The sequence below is a fragment of the Protomyctophum parallelum genome (genome assembly GCF_964188405.1).
Source record: "Protomyctophum parallelum genome assembly, chromosome: 20".
Classification (NCBI taxonomy): Eukaryota; Metazoa; Chordata; class Actinopteri; order Myctophiformes; family Myctophidae; genus Protomyctophum; species Protomyctophum parallelum.
In genome coordinates this window covers 11,623,692-11,638,871 of record NC_139718.1, presented here as the reverse complement: position 1 = coordinate 11,638,871, position 15,180 = coordinate 11,623,692, and the positions used below count along the sequence as shown (strand labels likewise).

The following is a 15,180-nucleotide window of genomic DNA, read 5'->3' as shown; positions in this document are numbered from 1 at the left end:
TGAATAATTGTTAAACAGCTGCATTACTTAAGTTAATTTAAGTCTACACAATTAGAAAACATGTTATTTTGATCAACATGGCCTGTTATCTCTCGTAATGGTACCATTGGCCAACAACGGATAAGAAATATGCGATTAATTTGCGATTAATCAGTTAACTATGGACAATCATGCGATTAATCAGATTAAATATTTTAATCGATTGACAGCCCTAAAAATTACAGATTATTCTTGCCATTGTACAACAGGAGAATTGTCACTGTGTTGAGCATACACTTGCCTTTAAGTAAAAGAAAATGCATTAATTAAATAATAGTACAACTTCACTGGAATAAAACGGGCAACCATTGCAATAAATTACATTGGTTTTCTTTTTTTAACCACTTAAAATGCATTTCAGAAATGGCTAAAATAGCTAATTTACAAGCTCACGTGTTGCATTGCTACACATCCTGAGCCTGTAGATTAGCTATTTTCACTATTAATTTAATTTGTACAAATAATTATCACATGCCATAAATAGGGACACCAGGTTGAAAGTTGTTAAAGGGGGTGGGTGGTCTGAAAAATAGAAAGGTGTGCCTCAAATTGTCCAGTAAAATGTTTACCGAATCTCCAGTCGACTTGGTTATCAATCTCACTCGATCAACTTCTTTGCCTTGAAGAATGTTCTCAGATAGAAAACTTGCCATGTCGCCAGACCAATCAAGCAGCACATAGAGAAGACGCTAAAGTACAGCACTCGAATGTTGGTGGATTCTGTAAGACAGACAGAAATTGACACCTTAATATCAGTAAACCTTGGGCCACCACTAGATGACTGTATAGTGTGTTAACTACATATTTACATCCCCAGTTTGATTCCAAATGAAGACCATGTCTTTCTTTTCCCCCTCTGACCATTTAAGTTGTAGGTTTACTGTCATACATAAAACTAATATACAAGTATGGGCATTACAATAATTACAGACCCTGGCGTTTATCCAGGCGTAAAGGAACTAGAACATACTGCAGTAAAGAGTGACTTTCAATTGTTCACAGAATAGCTGGCATTTTTAACCAACTCACCCACACTGGTGGGGAATCACAGCAGTATTGCTGCTTGACGGTAACGTTGATACATTCAATTACATTGATGACCACTAGTATTGCTGCTTATTGACCAACATTGATCCATTCAATTAAATTGATAACCAGAACTTTCTTGTAGTCTGTAAATAAGGGTTGGGTATGAACTATGTAATAAACTACCATCTGGCATTTGCCACTCAGGACCCCTGTGTTCAAGCAACGATGATAATCTACATCTGTTTTTAATTTATTATTGAACCTGATGCCATTGGGCATGTTAAGAACCACACCGTTTGTATCTCGCATCTCTTCCTCTCGCTTCTTCATATAGGCAAAGTCATTCACGACCGACTCTGACAAATCCTCAAGACGTCTCAGCTCCACCTCCAGGGGCTTCAGCTTCTCTACTTTTGCAATCTGATAAAGATGTAACAAGAGAAGAGTTCAATTAATTATGCCAGATGTTAATAGATTATAGAATGACCAAAAAGACAGACATGCACAGCCCAGGTGCTGAGTGAGGTCAGTTCAGGATTTTTTTTTTTAATTATAGAAATAACAAAATGCTCGCACACTGTAGGGCTCCAATGATAAAGTGCTGTATTGTATTGCACTGATTTACAGTGCAAGCGTTCTATTTTTTCTATAATTTCTCAATTCGCCCTTACCGCCTCATAGTTCTTGGCCTCCACTCCATGCTTCATGTCCAAATTGACCAGTTGGTCTGGAGGTTTTACTGTGCCTGATGCCACGAAATTATGTAATTAGTTACAACACAGGAAATTAGTAGGCATACGTTCTAGTAGTAGCCTCATCTCTATTCTCCAATGGGCCACAACACACACAAATAGAAAATGTTTATTTTGTGCACATTTGTGAAGTGAACTATACAGTGCCATTTGAATCACATTAAGTGCTCAAACACAAACAAATATGAAGTTAAACCCACCCATTTGAGATTTACTTTCAAAGCAAACCTCAAACATGTCATAATCCTCTGTTGTAAAGGCAAATTTTCCCTTTGAGGCGCCCTCCTTGGAATACAAAGTGTGGCCAGCCGAATCTGTGATCTGGAGGAGAGAACAGCTGTTTAGTTATCTGGAAACGACAATCTGTTGACATGCACACATAACATGTACAACGGCGATCAGTTAATAATCCAAGATTTCATTAGGGTACACTGAGATACTGCACTGGGTGAGCGACGTGTTACCTTCAGATTGGTTCTTGTGTCTGGCTGTTCGCTCATTTCGTATTCGCCTGTAACCAGCACGTTTTTGTGGATCTCTTCTTGCACGCATTTCCGAATATTAGCCGGCAGGTAGAATGTGATGGGAAGCGCAAAGTCAAAGAGAAGAACAGGAATCAAAATCAACACACACATCCTCGACATGTTGTCCATTGCTGTATTGTTGTCAGCAGCAGCAGACGCGTTGGCAGTGTCACACTCGCTGTCTTAATACATAGTTCAGTTCCGGGTTGTATCACGTGATTTCACCGCCCACACGAGGATGAGTGGGTGTTGCTTGTCAAAAAGAACAGATCTACACATAGGCTGTAACTAGCCTGCCTGCTCTGCCATGCATGCTTTAGTTCGTAAATCTGTTGTTGGGCAAGCGGCAGCGTCGTAAAGCAGACATTAGATTGAACATGCCTGAAGTTAAGATAATATCCCAAATTTGATTGCATGGCACACGAGCAGGTGTGGCGAAATCGCCCTATAAATGCCGTTGCTTACTGTGTTTAGATTTACGAATATTCAGATGCTGACTAATCTGTATTGCTTTATTATAATTTTATCACTTAAAGCATATTCACTTTTTTAATGTATTATAACTTCTCATGATATGGTCATGCGAAATTGTCTGTAGAAGTGAGTATAATGTGCACTAAAACAGGCGTTATAGCAACTATTAATTGGTAGTAGAAACCATTTGTTTTTCATACGCCCACGTTCATTGTATACTATAGTACACTTAATTTCGAATGAAGCTGACCTGATTGTTGTCATGGGCTGTCTGTCAGATCTGATCTCAGCAGTTTTGTTATAGCCAATGGTGTTTGGTCGCGCTGTACACGGCAGAGAATTTCCTAGGAAACTAAAAATGCTTGCATCTCAGGATGAAGGCCTATTTTTTTTATATTTCTGTATTTCATTCATGCGATGATGCGACACCCCCCCCCCCCCCCCCCCCCCCTGCAGATGGTACAGCCTCGGTTCATTCATAAAATTCTAGCAGAGTATAAAAGGAGGGGCTTGCATTCTTGTCATCCAGTTACCAGGTATATACCTGGAGAAAGACCCTCATAATTTTGTTTAACAAAAGAGGAGGATAGCATTATTCCTTTAGTACCCCAAAAACCTGACGCCTGACATGGATACAGACTCCACCTGCAGTATTGAATCTCCTGTCGGGGACTCTTGCCAGCAGACTCCAGACGCAAGCTCACCAGCGTCCTCCTCGGAGAGCAATGCAAAGGTATGGATGGCTTGGAATCTTGGATCATTATAATAAAATATCAATGAGAGATACAAATCGATGTAGCACATGGGGTCTGTTTTTGTCTTAAATTAACGCGGAATAACATAAATGCTGTATATCTTGAAAGTGGGAATACGCAATTCGATTAAATGACAATGTCCTAGTTTTTACCCAATCTAAATGTTATTTGTTTGAGTATTGGATGATTGATTCGGACAGACGTAAGGGGGAAATGTCGGCTCGGATTGTTGTGATTTCAGCGTCCTGGGACCAAACGGTAGCGTGTCGAACTGTCGATGCAGCGGTTCATTGAGAAAAATAAATCCATTCAGGAGACTCCACAGCATCTCTGCGTCAGTGTTGACGTCAGAAACTATGATAAAGTCAAATATTGATCCGGAGAAAGCTATTTTGGGATGGATGTATTTTTAAGCTATCCATATAGCCTATACAACATGTCTTTCCTGTAAGTTGTGATTTACATATTAGCAGGTTGATTCATGGGTCATTATCGTATAGGATTTATATGAGCGCACTATTGTGGAGCAACAGTTTGGTGATTAAATGATCCGTGATATATATACTGTATATATATATATTGTATTTATTTTTTCAGGACCTCTGCCAAGATATTATGAACATACAGGACGCCCCTTTTGTCCCAACGGTTACTGCGATTTCCTCCACCCCAGATTTCCAGTGGATGGTCCAGCCTACCATCATTACATCTGTCTCCCCGTCTGTGGGCAGCAAACAAGCCAATGAAGCACAGAGCAGTCACCAGGCAACACCCAAAGCAGGCGGGAGCAAGGGCAGAAATACTGCCAGGAAAGGGAAAGCAGAGCAGGTAGGTTATAGCTCACAGCTCACACATCATGAAGCATTTCGCTTGCTGTAGCCACAGAGCACATTTACATGAAGTATTATAGTCTCAGTTTGATGTGTACAGTGGCACTTTCCTGTGCATGCTCCTCAGGAGCTGTTTGCTGGTGGTGTGCCTTCCTCACAGGCAGTCAATTTGTATTCAGGTCACAGCAAGTCTGCAACAATGGTCTATTTTTAGATGCATTGCAGAGAAAGATGCTTTTGCCACTCTTCAAAGGGTGAATTGGCAGCGAATGTGGTGGACCAACAGATACAAAATGGCCAGATCTATCAAGGTAATGACTGGATGCTTTTCCTAAACCTCCCAGCTCTCTCCAGAGGAGGAGGAGAAGAAGAGAATACGGAGAGAGAGGAATAAAATGGCTGCAGCCAAGTGTCGCAACCGACGGAGAGAGCTCACCGATACACTGCAGGCTGTAAGTAAACAAAGCTGTTTGTTCAGCTGTTATTTGTCATTTCATATTACTGAACTGTACTAGCTATACTTCCTTTTTGGCTAAATTTGGATACTAATCTTTTTGAAGGAGACAGACGAGCTTGAGTCGGAAAGGGCAGACCTGCAGACAGAAATAGCCAACCTCCTTAAAGAGAAAGAGAGGCTCGAGTATGTCCTCGACCTCGCTACACACAAACCTGTGTGTCAAATCCCAGAAGAGCTGGAGTCCATGTTCCAGGATCCCACTGGGTCCCCAGAGCTTCAGCCTAATCAAGATGATGACAAGCCTCCAGATGATGGCACCCAGGAAGCCCCGTCACTCCAGGACATGGACATCCCCAGCGACCCGTCCACGGCCATCTCTGGGAACTCAAACATCTTCCTGTGTGCCAGTGCCGAAATCAACATCTGCGACCTCGAACCGTCTTTGGACATGAAGGAGGGTTTGCTGGACAATCTGATAGCCAGTGTGGAGGAGAAAACCCCCATGGAGACAGCCCGGTCTGTCCCAGACATAGACTTGAGCAGCTCTCTCGGGCTTTCGGACTGGGAGACCTTATACAAGTCTGTTTCAGGTGATCTGGAGCCCCTGAGCACTCCTGTGGTCACCTCGACCCCCACCTGTAGCAGTTACTTGTCTGTATTCACATTTTCGTGTTCCGAACTGGACTCCCTTGCAGAGGAATTAGACAGTCATAAAGGCGGCAAGGCTGAATCTGTTGATATCCTCAACTCTCCAACTCTCCTTGCCTTATAATTTACAGAGGGAAGCTATTGGTCTTATCGCTGTGATTTATTTTTCTCTCCGATTCCTAACTTTGAGATTATATTGATCATATATGCCACACAGTATGCTGTAACACTTCAAGGAATACATTCATGAAATGTCTTGTTTGAGACTAAGCAAAGTATAAAGTTTCTCCTGATACATACTGAACGATGTAGCTCAAAGCATGGCAGTTAATTTGACAGATGGGGTTGAAATAAGTTATGGTTTTGATCGCATGCTGAGAAATTCAAATAATTTTCAAAGCTCATATATCTATATATTTGATCTATTATGAGATCTAGGCTGTATTGTGGAATTTAATGTTATAGTATGGTTTTGTGTATTGATGTCAATAACATATTGATATTTGTGGATGTTGTGTTAAAGAACCCATGTTAAAGGGTAAGACCACTTTTTTTAAGGTTTGGGTTGTGTAGTTACTTTGCCATGATGCAACTCCAAATGTGGACAAGAAATAAAAAATAACTGCTCCAGTGATTAGAAATTGATAATTCAAAATTTGCTCCTCATTGACTTACATTGTAGCTAAAACAGCTCTCAAAGTCACTCTTTTAGTACGTAAACAAACACAAACAATGTTGATTCAGACAATATAGAGCATCACCAAAACTCATGCTGTTTTATTTTTTCATAAAAATGTTTTCTTCCTGTTGATTTGTCCATTTTATTGGGAAGAAAACCCGGACTGGATCCGTGGATCTGGATCCAGATCTTCAAATAGTAAAATCAACAGGAAGAAAACATTTTTATGAAAAAATAAAACAGCATGAGTTTTGGTGATGCTCTATATTGTCTGAATCAACTTTGTTTGTGTTTGTTTACATACTAAAAGAGTGACTTTGAGAGCTGTTTTAGATACAATGTAAGTCAATGAGGAGCATATTTTGAATTATCAATTTCTAATCACTGGAGCAGTTATTTTTAATTTCTTGTCCACATTTGGAGTTGCATCATGGCAAAGTAACTACACAACCCAAACCTCAAAAAAAGTGGTCTTACCCTTTAAGTACATGCATACCTCAATGTCATCGACTGTGGTTTTACCTCATTGTTAAAATGTTTAGAGTTTTCCATGAAAACATCCAGTGCTATATCTATCAAGATGTAATTTATGATGATTTATTTTTTTACCTTTCAGATTTTGACTTATTTGTCAAATTACAACAAAAAAATGTCAAATGAGCATTGATTGCTTATTTATGCTGAATAATCACAATAAATCATTCTGAGTGATGTATGCATTTGATGCTGGCCTTTGCAATCTCAGTTTCAGTTAAAGGCTATATTCATTATAGCTTCTATTACATTATAGATGGTTTAGAACTTTAGGCAAATGCTGTTTGTTAAACTTGTATAATAGGTGGAGGGACAATGAACCAGCATAGCACCCCTCCCTCCATAAAGGTTATTCAAATATTGATCTTTCTTTCAGTATATCCATCTTTATATAGCTTTATAACTATCACCATTTGTCTATTTAGGTAAATAATAATAACATATTACCTTGCTTACGAGGGAAAGGTTGCACCAGACCAGGCATTCAGTGGTGGAAGGTAACAAATAATTTTACTCAAATACTGGACTACAATTTTACTTGAGTATTTAGTTGTCTTTATACTGTATTCACTATCTCAGAGGTAAGTTAATATAGGGGTATAAATTGGGGTCCTTCAGGCATCACACAAAGAAGTGCATATCTGATTGTGAACATATAGCTTCATAAAATGTATGTCTATACCTTGGCTTTCAGATCAGATATGAGCATGTGCTCACTGTGCACTTTGTGGGCTGCCCCTTTTACCTTTTTTGGAATCCAACTCATCAAATTAGGTTATAAACAATTTATTATGATGGGATTTTCTGCACAATGAGGCTTAAAACAGTTACTGTAGGTCTAAATACATCTTCACTCCATGTCTTCCAGAGCTGGCACTGCATGGTTCATCATCCTAGACTAGCGTGACATTGTGTGGGTGCGTTTGTTTTGTGTTTCTATGGGAGGAGGAGCGGTAGGACTTCCCTACTTTCTTTCTCTGCCCCCACTTCTTCTTGTACTTTAACATCCCCTCTCTCTTACGTTTGGTTGGCATCACTAACCGAATTTCCGCATTCCCAAATCCTCCCAGGCTGGGATCACATTTTATAAACGCGCTGATGCAACGATTTCCACTTTTTAAAATCTACTCTCGACCTTCTTCATCCGACCAGAAGAGAGGACATCTGTTGCACCTGGGATCAAAGTCAGGTCGGTGACAAAAACTTCAACTGTCTGGCTGCAACTAAAATAGTTGCGATCTTGAGAAAAACCCAGTGCATGTTGGCGCGCCACGGCACGCATGCACGGGTCCCACTGACTGAGCCCCATATTAAAAACAGCACCGATGACCGATCTCTTGTTTTGCATTCAGTGCATTCATCTGATCTATGTGAATTTTCGGCGTTACAGCAACAACAAGCTCTTGATCTTGGAGCATGCTGGAGTGTTGCATTTTCTTTTGTTTGCAAGCTGTTACATGTGCATGACTCACTCACACTATATTCTGTACAAAATGTTCTTATCCGTGTATGTGTTATGTGTCGTGGTATTTGGAAGTCGCTTTTCGGGATGCGATCAGCCACGGAGGAAAAAAAAGAATCCCCCGAAACAAGAGCCTCTGACGGGTTTATGGCTGCAGATCAGCTCTCGCAGGGAAAGACAGCCCGATCTATACTTCGTCGCTCGCCAGTGTCGCGTGACGAAAATAGCCGATCTACAAGCTCACAACGCGTCGCGGTGCGACGTGTTGTGAGCTTGTATATCGGCTATTTTCAGCGCGCGACACCGGCGCGACACGAAGTATGACTTAAGCATTTAAAGTTACGTAAGATCAGATGAATGCAGCACTGAAGAAAAACTTCCGCTTTGAAATTGACCCATGACTCAAGTCTGGCGCGTTATAATAGTGCTGTTATCCTTATTATAGGACTGTTAAGTATGTCGTATTGTCGTTGACTCGTTGTCCTTAACTTTTTAAGATAATACTGAGGTGGAAATTATTTGCGAAGTAGACTAGGGGAAAATCAAGAATCAGCTAAAGAGAGAGAGAGAGACTACATTTTTTTAATTTGAATGTTTAATATTTCCTCCCGCCTGCCACCCCAGTTTGACCAAGATTTCACTGGGTTTGCTTCACCTTTATTTTGGTGAACTTTAAAAAGACATGTTATTATGTCAGATAATTTTATTCTGTATTATTGATTGAAATATTTATTAACAGTTTGCAGAATTACAGTAGGCCTATACATTTAAAGCACAAACTCAATACAAAGACTGTTAACTGTAAGTGGACGACCCAATTAAGCATTACACTTGTTTACAAGAGGGTCCACCTTGTTCAATTCATCAAAACATTTAGAGACGTACAAATAGACACTTCTATATAGTCAAAGAACAGAACAGGAATTCATCATAAGGGAGGTAAAAAGGGAAAAGAAACATATACAGTGAGGGGGAAAAGGGGTGGGCGGTGGGGATTCAGATTTGACAGGGGCCAGTTTATTGCAGCCGTCCGTAGGTGCCCTTTGAGAGCGGTTTTGAAGGAGTCAAGGGATTTGCATGTCTTAATGACTGTTGGTAGGGCGTTCCACATTTTGGTGGCATAGGAGCGAAAATAATTTAGTCCCTTGTTTGTGCCGAATCTGGGTTGTACATGGTTCGTTGCACTTCCTCTGGTGTTGTGGGTGTGGACTTCGTTAACATTAAGGAAGTAGGCTATCTAGACAGGTACATGGTACCTGGTGGTGTATCGAATCTTGGCTACTGTTTTACAGCTAAGAGTTATAAGCAATTCAATTAAGTAAAGTAAAAACTAAATCTGACATGAAATCAAGATAAATGACTTTGTTGTGTATCAAGTGATATTTGAAAAACACATTGAACTGTAGCACAAGCGTCCGAATGGTTAATTATAACCTAATACTACTACTAATAATAATATTATATGTATATTTATTTTTTTACGAAACAGGAAACATAATTTATTCCTATATCCTGTTTACCTCTTAGTTTTCACACATTTCTCACTGTCTCTGGTCTGACTCTTGGACCTCTTGGTTATAAGGAATTAGTGTCTTGAAATTAGGGCATTTCACAGATAAAGTAGGCCAATGTGTGTAAGTTTAAGCAGGTGCTATAAACGCTGTAATTAATAATTATGTGTGTATAGGTTTGAGCAGAGCCTGTTGAACTGAACTCAACTTGTTAGATAGGAGTAATTTATTGGTATTAAATAGGGCATATTATGCTTTGGAACCATTATCCTTTATTCCAGCAGCCACATTCCCCTTCCCTGACATGAAGAGCCGGCCTCACAGGGAGGAAAACATGGGTGACGGTTGTTTCTTGGCAAGGACCAGCTTTAGCCCTCTATGGGATAGGGGAATTTGTCTGAGTGTACTTTTGTGCAGTGCTGTACATCTCTGTCTGGGCCTCTTTGGGGATAAAAAAGGTAAACCTTGCCAAGATCTCTGTAAATGGAAGTATACATCCATTCCAGAAAAAAGAGAGGCAAAAATAATGAAATGGCCTAATGGGAGACAGCCTCTGCCTGCTGCTCCTACAACAGGACAGCGATTCATTAGAGTATGGCCAGTCCGACTGCCAGGAAGACTGAGTGTACCTTGGAAAGAACCTCCTTTAAGCCCTTTAACAGAGTGAAGTTGAAGGGGGCGATTATACCTGGCTCCAATCCCATGTCTAATCCATGTACATGCATGCTATAGAGATAAAGGTGTACATTAATAACAATATTGTTCACAGTACAGAACTTTGACAGTGACACGTTAGTCAAAGGGGAGCATGCAGAAACACACCTTTTTGATTTGGCACGTTGCTGGTTTAAGTGCCTTACTGAAAGTTTCTTCCCATTTTCCTCCAGCTGTGGTCACGACCGAGCCTGACACGATGCCAGGACAAATCCCAGATCCATCTGTAACAGCTGGCTCTCTGCCCAGCCTGGGTCCCCTGGCTGGAATCTCAGCCACTACGCTGACTGACCAGTTCAAATTTGGTGACCTCCAGGAATTTGGGACCATGCTTTCCCCTCTGCACTTCTTGGGCAAGTTGGGGAAGAGACCCCTGGCCATCAAGACAGAGGTGAGGAGTGCTTGTTGTAGCTCCCTCTAGTGCATGTAGCAGAGTAGCCTTGCCTGCACACTGGGAATATAAATCAAGTCTGGGTTAATGGCATGGCTGCAAGATTATAACTGTAAAACAAAACAAAAATCACAGTAGATATTAACATTGTTTCTGATGTTAATACCAAATAACATATGTCTTTCACAGACAATATGCTATTAAAACTAGGCCTACTGTGACAGTTATTCTGTTTTATGTGAAAATCTTTGTTGTCAGAGATGTCTGATATGAACCAATAGCACCACATACTGGGCAAAGGGAGAATTGCAACTAACATTTTTTATCCAACCCATATAGCCAACCCATATATTACATCTTGTGACTATTTTATTTGTTCTTTTTAGAGAGATGAGGAGGAAGATAGGAGAAAACGAAGGCGAGAGAAAAACAAGGTGGCTGCAGCACGATGTCGAAACAAAAAGAAGGAGAGGACAGACTATCTACAAAAGGTGAGAAATTAATATTTTTGTCTTTCTGCTCCCATTTTGCTCCCTCTGTTATCCTCTTTAACCAGCTTTTATTTGCCCGTTGATGTATTTTTCCCCCCGTACCTCCTTGGTCACATCAAATCAAATCAAATCAAACTTTATTTGTATAGCACAGCCAAAGCTGACCAAAGTGCTGAACAGATTAAAACAAGACAGTAGAGCATAGCAATATAAAACAATGAAAAGAGAGACAATAAAATATAAAACAGTGCATACAATAGCACAGAGCAGGAAATCAATATACAGGTAAATCAGCTGCAGTTAAAGGCGAGGGAGAACAGATGAGTTTTGAGGAGGGATTTAAAAGCCCTGATTGACTCGGCAGAAATATGGAGGGGCAGCATGTTCCAGAGTTTGGGGCCCGCAGCCGCAAAAGCACGTTCACCCCTGCTCCTCTTACTAGTCGTGAGCTCGACCAGCAGCAGCTTGTCCGCAGACCTTAATGCTCTAGATGGGACGTAGGGCACAATTAGGTCAGAGAGGTAGGAGGGAGAGAGACCGTGAAGTGATTTAAAAACAAATAAAAGCACCTTAAAATCTATTCTGAACTTAACAGGGAGCCAATGGAGAGAGGCCAGAACTGGGGTGATGTGGTCTCGTTTATATCTATATCTATTCTACCTATGAGAGCGGATTCTGCCAATGCATTTCAATGGGAATGGAGCGGTTTGCTGCCATTTGCAGATTCCTGCAAAAAGACGCTCCAGTCCATTCCATTCCATTGAAATGTAATGGCAGAATCCGTCCTCATAGGTAGAATAACAGTCTGAAATTTCTTTATTAGGAACCATCTCGTTTTCAAGGGGGTCCGCAATTCACAAAGTACACTTCATACATAGACACTTTTTTTACAAACAATTCAACCAGACAAAACAAAACAAGACAAAACAATTCCTAGATAAACAAGAAACGAAAAACAACAGCAAAACAAAAAACAAAACAAAAACTGCAACAAAAGTTAACAACATGGCCCAGGCCGTAGCGTAACGGTCTGGGCACCGGACTGGTGATCCAGTCGCGGTGTGCCGCAGGTTCGACTCCCGAACCCGACACGGCCTTTACCGCATGTCATCCCCCCATCTCTCTCCCGTTTCCTGTCAGCCTACTATCTGTCCCTTAAAAAATCAATAAAAGGCGTAAGCCGCAAAAAAATATATAAAAAAAAAAGTTAACAACATTTCACATAACATGGACATAACGTAGACATAACACATGGATCATTGCATCATGGATCTGCTACAGTGATAATTAGTGAAAACATGAACAGGTAGTCTCAAGATGAGAGGACAGCACAGTTTTAAACAAATGAAAAGATGTTATTGAACGAATATGGACAGTGAGGTGTGACTGTGCCCTAAAGCTGCAGTCTTTGGGTCTCCCAAAGGTCCAGTCAGATCCCCATGGTCAGTGGATATATTACACCTATGAGCATTAGGCAACTCTACTCTAAAGATCACCCCCGTGTAAAGTGAGGGGCGCTCGCCGCTAATATATTAAAGGTATATTCAGTGATTTCACTTAATTCAAATATCACTTATTTTTTTGTTTTGTTGTGATAATCCTCCCTACTATAGAGTGTGCTGGCCATATAAGGAGTTCCTCCCTGTCCCCAGTTAACCCCTGGGGGTCAAAAAACCTTAGGTTTCGTTTTTGACTCTCTATCCTGATTGGACGAAAGGCTGGGTCCCACAGCCAAAAACGAAACCTAAGGTTTTTTGAGTGAAATCACTGAATATACCTTTAAAGTCTAACTCATGTTGATTAGGTGATGTAATGGTGATGTAAAACAAACGGTGCAAACACAAACATTAAACGCCATTAACAATAAAGAGACAATATGACGTAAATGACACATTATGACGTAAATTTTCGCTTCATTGTCAATGCGTCACAAAACAAACATTGAACCAACTAGAACTGCACTCTGACGAGTGCCTACTTGCAAGCAGAGCGCGCAAATACTGGTGACGTATATGTCGATCAGTGTCGGGTGGATTAAAGAAAATGCCTCTATGTATATGTATATGTAATTTGTAAGTTGATTAGCGGTATACTGTGGTTACTTTGCGTATGCGTATGTATCGTAGCAGCATATGACGTCAGGGTATAAATCAAATCGTATAACTAGCTCTCAATGATGACGTAATAAAGATGTGAATTCAAAGAACCAATGCCGGGGTGTAATAGGTTTTCGATGGTGACGTAATGACGCTATGTTTTAGTGTCGGGAGGATTAAAGGTAATGCCCCTATGTATACATGTATGTAATCTGGCACCACTGCCGTATCTGGCACAAGTAGTCATTACGTCATATGCTGTGACGGTGCATACGCATCGAACATCGTCCTGGGCGAAACTAGTACTTGCGCACTCTGCTTGCGCAAGTAATTACCTTCAGTTTTGGTTCAATAATTATTTTCCTCTGCCATGTGTTAGGAGTCAGAACGACTAGAGATGATGAACTCTGACCTAAAAGCCCAGATTGAGGAGTTGAAGCACGAGCGACAGCAGTTGATCGTCCTGCTTAACCGCCATCGTCCCACATGTATTGTCAGGACGGACAGCGTCAAAACCCCAGAGAGCGAAGTAAACCCCTTACTGGAACAGCTGGAGGCCAAGTAATGCTTTATTTTTGCTCCATCATATGATGGCATCACACAACTAATAGTATGAATCAGGCTTTAAAGTGCGACAATTCGCCACAGGTTCTGTTTAGAGTCAAGAAACAGCACTTATCTCCAGGTCTTGGCCACAGAGGAGGCCCAGCTACTGTAAGCACTCCAGCCTTGAAACACAGGTCTAAAACCACATGAGATCAGACACTGTACTGGCAGTTGAAAAATGTCATTCTTTCTTTTGCTGTTCAGTGTGGTTCTCATTCAGGGTCACATAACTTCACCCACTGTCAATTTAGCCTGAGTAGTAGGCTGAGTCAACGGGCTATTTCATTCTGATCTTGCGTCACTTTCCGCAGTTGTGGAAAGTGGCAAGCCTGATTTCTATTTTGAATGAACCAAATCTGTTCCGGTCTAGAACCCACATACTGTATCCGGTAATTTGCACACACAGACACATCTAGACATGTCAACCAATAGCAAATAAGAGTGTGGATGACCCCACTTGACTGTCATTGGCTGCTGTTTTCTAAGTGAGCGCCCTTGTGTGAGAGCAACCACCACATCCACTCAAAAGGACTACAAACCAGTGAATTGATTTCCGTGTGTCATATTCTGCACTGTCCACATTCAGCACGATATGATAGGAATTTTGCCTCGACGGGCAATGGTCATTCACCTGTCGCAGATGTGTGACCATGTCCTAAGGGTGCAGTCACATCTATCTTTGTTCTGTCTGTGGCCGTCTTTCTGCAGTGGCTTTCAATGGGAACGGAGCGGAAAAGCCTTGTAATGGTAGCAAAGAGCAAAACATTCTGTTTGCATTGAAAACCATTGCAAAAAGACGGACAGAGGTACAGAGTTAGGTGTGACCATACCCTAACTCAGTAAACATACCAAATTTTCACGCACAATTTATCTAGCCCATAAGCACAGTCACAACTATTATTAGACATACAGTCAGTCAGTCTTTTTTTTTGGCCTTTTGTGGTACATTGATTGATCAGTTGTTTTTTGTCTATCTTGAATGACGCAGGCGTCATTTATGCACATACTGTATGTACTGTTTACATTATAGTAGAATTTATTCCTGTTACCATATCTTTGCTCCCAGTTATGTTTATGATTTTTTTATACTTTTTGTATATGATGTCATATAGGCGTATAAGCTATCACAAGATGTGATGCATTTTGGATTTCTGCAAGAAATAAATGTATATAGTTTCTTTTCTACTT

General features: G+C 40.8%; 3 protein-coding genes across 3 annotated transcripts; 2 read left to right on the top strand and 1 right to left on the bottom strand.

Annotated features, from left to right (window-relative positions):
• Positions 1-215: 215 nt before the first annotated feature.
• On the bottom strand, positions 216-2,561 carry LOC310877942 (transmembrane emp24 domain-containing protein 10-like). Its single transcript, XM_083791954.1, has 6 exons — positions 2,285-2,561; positions 2,021-2,141; positions 1,740-1,813; positions 1,362-1,488; positions 609-759; positions 216-280 (listed from the first exon to the last, which is right to left on the bottom strand). Exons 1-5 carry the CDS (start codon positions 2,471-2,473, stop codon positions 638-640), a joined length of 633 nt encoding a protein of 210 aa, XP_083648080.1. The 5' UTR covers positions 2,474-2,561; the 3' UTR covers positions 216-280; positions 609-637.
• Positions 2,562-3,446: 885 nt separating this feature from the next.
• On the top strand, positions 3,447-6,888 carry LOC310877640 (protein c-Fos-like; the record flags this gene model as incomplete). Its single annotated transcript, XM_083791589.1, has 5 exons — positions 3,447-3,551; positions 4,171-4,401; positions 4,748-4,855; positions 4,964-6,046; positions 6,673-6,888. The coding sequence occupies 4 exons, from the start codon at positions 3,447-3,449 to the stop codon at positions 5,630-5,632; spliced, it is 1,113 nt and encodes a 370-aa protein (XP_083647715.1). The 3' UTR covers positions 5,633-6,046; positions 6,673-6,888.
• An 873-nt stretch (positions 6,889-7,761) lies between these two features.
• Positions 7,762-15,180, top strand: LOC310878026 (jun dimerization protein 2-like). Its single transcript, XM_083792076.1, has 4 exons — positions 7,762-7,910; positions 10,582-10,799; positions 11,186-11,290; positions 13,766-15,180. Exons 1-4 carry the CDS (start codon positions 7,820-7,822, stop codon positions 13,949-13,951), a joined length of 600 nt encoding a protein of 199 aa, XP_083648202.1. The 5' UTR covers positions 7,762-7,819; the 3' UTR covers positions 13,952-15,180.